At 40.4% G+C, this 9,194-nt stretch overlaps 1 protein-coding gene across 2 annotated transcripts; it reads left to right on the top strand.

The window, feature by feature from the left end:
• The first annotated feature begins 205 nt into the window (after positions 1-205).
• LOC131881586 (endothelin-converting enzyme homolog) lies at positions 206-8,828 on the top strand. Of its 2 annotated transcripts, XM_059228491.1 has the most exons (8): positions 206-503; positions 1,309-1,992; positions 2,063-2,334; positions 2,403-2,921; positions 2,988-3,188; positions 3,252-3,652; positions 8,261-8,487; positions 8,568-8,828. In XM_059228491.1, the coding sequence occupies exons 2-8, from the start codon at positions 1,520-1,522 to the stop codon at positions 8,644-8,646; spliced, it is 2,172 nt and encodes a 723-aa protein (XP_059084474.1). In that variant the 5' UTR covers positions 206-503; positions 1,309-1,519; the 3' UTR covers positions 8,647-8,828. The 2 variants fall into 2 exon arrangements, with proteins under 2 accessions (XP_059084474.1, XP_059084473.1); XM_059228490.1 differs by having other exon boundaries at positions 209-503; positions 8,261-8,828.
• Positions 8,829-9,194: the final 366 nt, after the last annotated feature.

The raw sequence follows: 9,194 nt of genomic DNA, 5'->3' as shown, positions 1-9,194 counted from the left end.
GAGAACCCGTGTAATCGTTATTATCAGATTTCTACTTTGACTCAAGCAAATGTGTTTTTTTCATGGATTTGTTAGTGTTTTGACTTCATCTGTACTCTCTCAATTTGAAATTCTATCCTTGGCTGTATGCTCGTGATTGACTCAAAAGGTGAACAGATTCCAAATAGAGCACCAGACCCCATGACCAATTTTTGTTGGCCTATTAATTGGGGTTCGGTTTATTAATCCCCCTTATTGCAAGCACACAGAGATAAGTGATAATCTCTCGATAACTCTGACACTGTTGAGTAGAACATGGAGCAAGTGCCTTCCATTAATTTGTGAGGCTTTATCCATATCCCCGTAACATCTTTTGAGTGGCCATCAAGCAAAGAGAAGGTTGTAAACTTGGAATAGTGTGTGTGGTTGATCTTGATTGAGGACCCGGTGTCAGCTGCTGTAGTGCTTGTTTGGAATTGAGTCGTTGAATTGATAATCTAATTGAGCGAATTGCGGTTTCTCAGGTAAGATTGTTCTTCTAATGTATTATGGCATTTTTCGACTTAGTTGGAGAGAACATAAGGGATGATGATGTAAGCTTGGTGAAAAGGATTGCTTTGATTTGACAAGAGCTGCGGAATGTATCATTTCAATAAAGACCAAGGCTAACAATCCTGTAGAACAAACCCATCGATACTCACAGGTCTGGAATGAGATCTCCTTTGTCATTCGTTTTGGTCTTAGTCAGTTTGAAACGACTTACTTGGATTCTTGGGGTTTGCTCTAATTTCAATGTGTAGGAGAAAGACTACATACACCCTCCAAGCGGAATGCCCGAGGAAAAATCCAAAAAGCTATTCAAAGCTCCTGGTTTAAAAGCCAATATTGTTGTTCAATCTGCGTACGCAGAGTCCGTAAAAACTATTCTGAGCAGCAATATTGGTAGTTTCTTAACGCATTCAAATAGTAAAATAGGCGTATTAGATATGAATCCCGGGTAAATATTTAAAAATGATTTGAGGACACTTTCTTTGCCTCTCTACCATATCTACAGACACTCCAAGAATCTAATCAAGCAAATCCTGCTGTAGCCCCCACTTCCACTTTGTTTCGGAAGGAAATCAGTCTGCCTCGAAAGACGAAAAACGCATTTCACTTTTCTTCCTCAATTCTGGTGCTTCTTTTCCTAATTGCACCCCATAAGTTCGTGTTTGGACTCCAGACGGTGCTCCCCACATGCCATGGCAAATCAAAGCCAAGTACTCTCATCAATGGAAAGTGTCCAATCCTATTGAAACCATTACTCCACTTGGTTTCTTTCAATACTAGGCTGTTCCGATATGTGGTCAAAATGGGTTCCCGGAGAAATTCTCAAATCCAATAGGATCGACCAACGCCTTCGAACGAGTTCTCATCTCTCGTTTTTGTGACAGTGAGGCCTTATAGTCTGCAAGTAGTGTCAGTGACTTCTGTGCAACATGAATAGGCCTTGCCAGACCGATATTAGATCCCTTCAGGTCTGATCACAAATCAGTAACCAATGGTGGCCGAGAATTCGAGTGAAGACCCTCGGGTACTTCTGCCAACCGATCATCCGGACTTTCAACAACAGCTGCGACGGGTGTCACGCTACAAGAAAGCCCTTTCTGTGTTGTCATTCACACTCTTGTGCCTTAGTGTCATCTTGGCGATATTGTTGTGGAAGAGCTTATCGGGAAAGGATTCAAGGTCCAAGAACACTGTCCCCGAGACAATCAATAACAAATTTGTCAGAAACAGTAGCCAGGGTCATGTTTGCCTTACCCCTGAATGTATTCTGGCGGCATCCACCCTAATCGAGTCTATTGATCACTCAGTGGATCCTTGTGAGGATTTTTATGGCTTTGCTTGTAATGGATGGATTGAGAAACATTCCATTCCAAGAGGTCAACCCCAGTGGTCGGTCACGGATCAAATGACAGAAGACAACTTGGAAATTCTCAGATCTCTGTTGGAGCGACCTCTCGATAACATGTATGTTGGGCAAGAATTAGCTTGGAATGGATGAAAAACCTATAATTCCTTGTTTCTATTCCTTGAGCAGGGCCTCAAAATCAGAGCAAAAGTCGCAATTACTCTATAGGTCATGCGTGGATTCGAATGGGGTGATTGAAAGATTGGGTTCTGAACCCCTCGACAAACTCATTACATCCATTGGGGGTTGGAATCTGACCAAATCCGAATTCAATCCGGCCACCTTTGATCTGAAGTCAAAGCTTCTGTTAGTGCAAAAGTATTCCACCAACGCACTCTTTCATTGGTATGTTAGAGAAGGCACCCACGACACAAACCAATACGACCTAATCATCCAACAAGGTAAACAAAAATCAACTAAACTAGTTACAAAAAATTAGGAAAAAAAAAAATTGCATATTGCCCCGCAGGCGGCATTTCTCTTCCTTTTGAGGATTTCTATTGGGATTCTGATAAGACCAATTCCCTGGTGTCGTTTATGAGCACAGTGGTTGAAAGGACGAACGGTGGTCAGGGTGACCCGAAAGAGATAAGAAGACAAGTCCAAGAAGTGGTGGAACTTGAACGTCAATTGGCTGATATTGGAATGCCCGAAGAGGAGATGATGGGCAAGTACTTAACCTTGGACGAAGTGGATGAATTAGTGCCTTCGGAACATATGGTGGGGTCCTGGAAGGATTTCTTTGGTGAACTTGCTGAGCTATTTCATAAAAAAACAAGAAAGCCGTCAATAAGCTTCAATGGGGACACGAGGATATGGGTTCAATATGATTATATTGTCAAATTAGCTGATATTGTGAGGAGACCAGAGTCAATCCAGTTCCCTTCAACTGTAACTCCGTCCAAACGTTCACTGTGGAGAAATAACATTCTGAATAACTATCTTACATGGCAAGCAATTCAGCCATACATTGGTTTCCTTGCCAAAGGTATAACGAACCGTCTTCATTCTGGTAAATTGTTGCAATACCCTAAATCAGATTTAATGATTTTAGATTATCAAAAAGCCGAACATAAATTCATGAAGGCCATTTACGGCATACAAGGTCGCGAGGAACGGTGGCGAACCTGCGTAAAGGCCACAAACTCAGCCATGGGATTTGCTGTGGCTCCACTGTTTATTCACCAGAGATTTTCTCAAGAGGGCAAGGACTTGGCCTATGACATGATCGAAGAAGTCAAGGAAACCTTCAAAAGTGGGTCAAGGCAAGCTTGAAATTGTTGGGCTATTTTCTGAATGAAACACTTGAACCTTTTAGGACGATTGGAAAAGTTGGATTGGCTTGATCCGCAGACCAAAACCCTAGTCAAGGAGAAGATTTCAAACATCAAGACGATGATGGGCTATCCAGATTACATCATGGATAACAAAGCCTTGGATAGAGCCTACGAATCATTTAAAGTCAAGGAACACCGGTTCTTTCAAAACCAGCTCCGATTCAATAAATTTGTGGTACAGAAGAATCTGGATCTGTTCCAAACTAAAGTGGACAAAGACTATTGGCTTTTGATCTCTCCGCCAACCACTGTGAATGCTTACTACGCCTACTCTCGGGGGCAAGTCATATTCCCTGCAGGTGTGCTGCAACCTCCATTGTTTACTGAGAAACAGCCGATGGCATTGAACTTTGGACACATTGGAACACTAATGGGACACGAGGTAAATGCACTAGAGATAACCCACCCTGCCTCTCCAAGTGGTTGGACTGGAAATTGAAATACTTTACTTTGAAGATCAAATTTTGAATCGTCAAATGACGACCCTTTCATAACAAAAACTGGAATGCACTTCATAGCGCTTGGTATGATCCAATTATCAAGGTGGGTAGCCAAACTACAACCCTTTCATAACAAAAACTGGAATGTACTTCATAGCGCTTGGTATGATCCAATTATCAAGGTGGGTAGCCAAACTACCGACACCAAATACTACCTCATGTGTTTTTGTTTTCATGTTTGGCCTAAAAGCTTAACCCTTACACCTGACACTAGGAAAGCAAGCCAAAGCACAATTTAGACGGATCCCATGTACTGCCCAACCTGCTGGACAAAACATGTAGCTGATGGGAGCAAAAAGGTTGTGCACAAACCTTGGTTGAAGCACCTCTCAACTTTGACTTTAATTCAAGGTATATCAGAATAGCTTGCAGCAGATTCGCGAAAAAGTTCATGGGGATTTTCAAAGAAGACACTCATTACTTATTTTCAATATGAAAACAAAGCTTATCTTGTTTGCTGGTCCCAAAAAACTCGTTCAAATACATGAAGAAATTACTGAGCACATGGTCAGTGAAGAATAAAAAGCAATAATAGGCCCGTCCTCACAAGCATGCTCCTCAAGTTTCAAAAAGATGATGCTCAATTTCTCATTTTCGTTTATAATTAATGTTTATTGTAAGTAAAATGCAAAGTTCTTTTTTATTGTCTGGTATTTCGTCTGGAAAAGACATGAAAGATTAAAATGCTAAAGGGACCAACATGAGACCATGAAGGAGTGATAACTAATTGCTATGCAGGGACATTTGAGTTGTTTGGGAACAACTTCCTTCTCTTTGACCAGGGTCAGGTGTGCGAAACGAACACGTCAGACTAGGTCAATTATCCTCGAAAAAATTGGCCGAGGCTGCCCGAGAACTCTGGTAACTCTGTGAGCCAAATTATTCAGGGTTAAAGGGCTGTGCTTTAAAGCCAAATGTAAAAACATAACCACCCGTTGCAAGTGTAATTCTACATCATCCTTAATCGTCCTCATTTCAAACACATCTTCTACGTGGCATTATTACTCGTTAGTAATGTGTTGGGAGCGGATTTAAAAGTGATGTTATAAGCGAAAAAAAGTTACTTTTACGTGATCAAAGTAACGACGAAAAATGAAGAAATAAGCAAAAATATTCAGAAAAAGGGGGAAAGGGACCCCATTTTAGTTTGCAACAATTCACGTTTACTAGTTGTCGATGCAAAAAGTAAGGCATGATAATCATGACATTGTTTTATCAACGCTCAAAAAACACTGAATTGTTTGCATTGCCTCTTGCCAAGCAAGTTTGAGTATAACTGGACATTTCTCATTTCCATGTTCCTGTGAGAAATAAGTCATATTTCAAGATAGTAAAAAAGTATCTTGCAGAGTTTCAACTTTTTTACTTAAAACTTGTTCATTTACTTTATTGTCACTTACTAAATTTACTTCATTATTTCATTTGAATCAAAATGGACGGATTTTTAGTGAATGTTTATGTTTTAGGTCAAAATTGAAGGAAAAAGTGACATTTCATTTGATATTCTGAAAACGTTTCTTCAGTCTATTAATAATTTTAATGAGAAAAACTTTAAAATCCACTCTCTAGTCATGTCACATATACGATTTTCATGCTGAAGCCACGCTCAGGCCTTCTCAATGGCGCCTCTTATGGAGAATCTGCATCCTTTTTGAAGCACTTTGATCCATTAAGTATGCTGCAGGCACTGTTTCTAAAGTTATTCGAAAATGTGTGCTAAACATATTTTCGAGACTTTTTCTCTACCACTGTAGGGTTCAGAGGTTGTGAGAAGCGCCGACTGACCCATTTTTTCATATTAAGTTCTTAAACATACAACTGTTTTTGTGCAGCTATTAGGTTGAATCACCCACCAACTTCTAGAAATATGGAGTGTGTACAGGACGGAGTAGGAAAACTCGGCCTGCTCTTGGTCAAAGTGAGGCTGAGCCACTTTTCTAAATCCCACAGTAATAAAATAAGGTATTTTTATCCCTTCAACCCTTCAACTGAAGACAAGGCATTTTTGTATGGCTTTCTAGCATAGGGCCAGTTTCAAAATAATTCTGGCAAACATTTATAGTGCTGACCCAGAGCAGGCCAAAAATTCGAATTTTGTGTTGTGACTACTAAATATTTTTGACATCTCCGAAGTACTCCATGCATGAATTTGGGCCTAAATTTGGCCAGACTCATCCATCTGACAAGATCTTTTTATCTTGTGAAGTGCTAGTTTTGAATGAGGTTCAGGAGAAATAAAAAGTTTGGAAAAAGTTTTCCTTCGTAGTGTAAAGCCACCCTTAGATACATAAACATGTCTTTACCTTCATTCCCACTTTAAAATTTCGTGAATTGTAGATTTTGCTTAAATATAATTCAATTTCTAATTTAAAGCGCACTCATTTGGCAAAAAAAATCACAACGCGCTAATCACAGCAACGACAATGTGCTAGAAACAAAATGTCTGTAGTTTTGAGAAAGTATGGCTTTATTCTCTAGAGGTCTTGCTCAAAGGCCATTAATAATAAGAATAAAATAAAATAGCAATAACTTTTATTGACCCTCCGTCACGTCATTTCGTTAAATGTATAAAAGTGAATTGACAAATATCGTACACAAGGATTGATAAAAAGAATATATGAATGAAATGGCCAGAACTATAAAATAGCAGACTACGAAGTTAAATCACATCAAGGATAACAAGAATTGGTTCAGTGCACATGAAAAAAGTGAAGAGGGGAATTGCAGACAGTACATAAACAAGTTTAAAGGTAGGTGATGAAATGTGTGGTTATTGCAGTATAGTGTGTGGGTCAGATTGAACAGATTCTTGTCAGCTCCCGCCACTGATGGCATTTGGCTAGGAGATGGACAAAGGAGAGCAACCACCAATACTCTGAAGGGATGTCGGGCCAAAGCCAATAATAGGGTGTTGTCAAGTCCTTGGCCAGCAAGGGCAACTTGTGTCCAGATATCCCCTCCAGAAAACTCAGGTTCCCAAGAAGGCTGTTTTCTTGGCAATAACTGTAGAGCGCGCATTGATGGCGTTTTGCAATTCCATGGCTGAATCAGCCAAGAGAACCAGGTTGCCTGTGTATTGTAGATATTGCACCAAAATATGGTTGATCGTGGGACCTGGGAGGTTGAGGGCAGGTAGGATGCATAGAGATTGAAAAGGCCAATGAAGTAAAATAGCAGGGGATAGATTCCCACCAGATTGAGTGGGGCATCTGAGTCCCGCAAAGATGTTGGCCAGCAGGACACTGATTGAACACGGAACTCCCCACAGTTGGAATTTGAGGAATAACCGGGTTCTGTCCACCCTGTCAAACGCTTTGGAGAAGTATTAAGAAAATTAAAGCCATAATTAAATTTACGAAGACTTGTCAGTCAGCAAAAAGTAACGTTGAAAAATACCATGGAATTGGTCTATTAGTATCTTTCAAAGAACACATTCAGGCAATTGCAAAGGGGAAGATAAGCTGAGGTGGGCTCATGAGACTGCCTCCAAATGAAGAAAATTTTGAGTTTGATTATGGGCCAGTTTGATCATGCTCAGCGTTTTGTAAACTTGCTGAAACTATGGCAATGGCGATTCTTAGGGTCTTCTCCAGACGTTTATTTGTTGATGGTCGCTGTGGTCCGGATAGACCTCGGCGGTCTTCTCCACCAAAGCTTAGTTTAATTCCACTGACACCTTTTTTGATCCGCTTTTTGGGACCTTCATCACTGTCGCTTTGGAGACTTTCTGATCCCAGAGGATCTGGCAGGGCAGTGGCCCACGTTTAACAAGCTGGCAATTGTGAAGCAAAATTCTTCAAATTTGGCGTTTGCTTTGAACATCTGCACTTAGCGCAAAAATGACGGCAGAGGTGCCTGCAACTCAAATTTTAATCCTCAAACTTCAAAATTGCCCATGATCAAACTGCAATATCCACCCTCGAATTTTTGAACGGTACACAAGCTTATACCCACCAACTAATTTAAGATATCTTGAAGAATGATGATTCTTATGACGGTAATTTATAATACCGCATCAAATCAGACAAGTTCTATTTTGGAGGGAGTTTCAAAAGTAATAAATCGCGCCTAGTTTTAAGATGCCATAACATCCTGCGGTATTTAGTGGTTCCTGTTGGGTTTCTTTACGTGTACGTTCCGGTTCTTTTGGTCACCTATGAGACGGACACATACATTCTTCTGGCCTCGAGATTTGTGGATCAGTTTCCTTGTTCTTTACATTCGTCATTCGTCACTCCCACGTGCCATATCCTACCGACTGCACCATGCTCCTTGAAATAATACGGTCTACAATTCATTCATTTATGGAATAAGATTAGTTCATTTGATATCTAGAGGAATAAAAAACGAACCAGACCGAAATGTAAAAAATATAACAAATAAGCTTGGTACTATCATTGCAAAAACAAACACTCCATACTTACTATCATTTAGGTGACCTAAGGCCCTCACCAGAGAATCACTAACACTCTATTTTGAAACTTTGACAGCTTCTGCACGGGTTTGACGACATTGGGCGGTTATATGGACCAAGTGGTCACAAAAGGAAATGGTGGCCCAATCGCACAACCAATGCATTTAACTCCAAAAGCCGATGCTTTGTGAAGCAATACTCCCAAAAGATATTTAGTGGATGGAACGTCAACGGTGAAAGAACTCTGTCAGAAAACATTGCCGACAACGGCGGTCTCATATCCGCATATCAAGCTTACCAAAGGTGGGCCCAAAATTTCCCACTGGATCCCATGGGCCTCTTGCCCGGTTTGTCTTTCACAGAGGAACAACTCATATTCTTAGGATTTGCAAGAGCTCATTGTTCCACGACGAAAGAAAAAGCTACGGAACTTCGTCTTCGAATTGGTCGGCACAGCCCTAGCCATGTTCGGGTGAACACGGCGGTAAAAAACTTGGCAGAATTTGCTGAAGCCTTCAACTGTCCCAGCAAATCCGCTTTGAGGCTTTCTCCAGACAAAAGATGTTCTGTGTGGTAAAACACGATAGACACAAATGTTGTTAAATGAAGTCAAACCTAAAGGGAAATAAAGTTTTGAAAAACCACATCACTCCGGGATACCTGTTCATTGATGCCTCCAAATCAAAATGGATGTTGATAATCTATTCCAAAATTATTGGTTTGGTGCTATTAGTAAAGTGGCTGTCACAACTAAAAATGTTTAGAATCGCATTTTTTTACAAAAAAAGGGCGGAAAACATGAGTTTTCAAACTATTGGGTTTAGTTCAAGTTTTTTTTCAATCTAGCACAAGGACTCATAAATCAGAGCTCACAAATTGATGTTTTTCAAACGATGTGCAATTTTGTTTTTGCCCGTACGCACTCTAGGTAACCCCGACATATTTGGAGGTCGACCTGCACTGAGACCTGCTTCCACCGTTTCCATTGAGAGTTTTTACCATCTTAACGA

Source organism: Tigriopus californicus, chromosome 6, assembly GCF_007210705.1.
Source record: "Tigriopus californicus strain San Diego chromosome 6, Tcal_SD_v2.1, whole genome shotgun sequence".
Taxonomy (NCBI): Eukaryota; Metazoa; Arthropoda; class Copepoda; order Harpacticoida; family Harpacticidae; genus Tigriopus; species Tigriopus californicus.
The sequence above is the reverse complement of the archived record's forward strand: the minus strand, read 5'-3'. Positions and strand labels throughout refer to the sequence as shown.

What these genes read in the sequence shown, in the direction of transcription:
- LOC131881586 (XM_059228490.1), top strand. Translation starts at nt 1,520, where the DNA reads ATGGTGGCCGAGAATTCGAGTGAAGACCCTCGGGTACTTCTGCCAACC. An exon ending in CATTGGTTTCCTTGCCAAAG is followed by an intron (nt 2,922 to 2,987) that starts GTATAACGAACC and finishes TAATGATTTTAG; the next exon opens with ATTATCAAAAAGCCGAACAT. An exon ending in AGTCAAGGAAACCTTCAAAA is followed by an intron (nt 3,189 to 3,251) that starts GTGGGTCAAGGC and finishes TGAACCTTTTAG; the next exon opens with GACGATTGGAAAAGTTGGAT.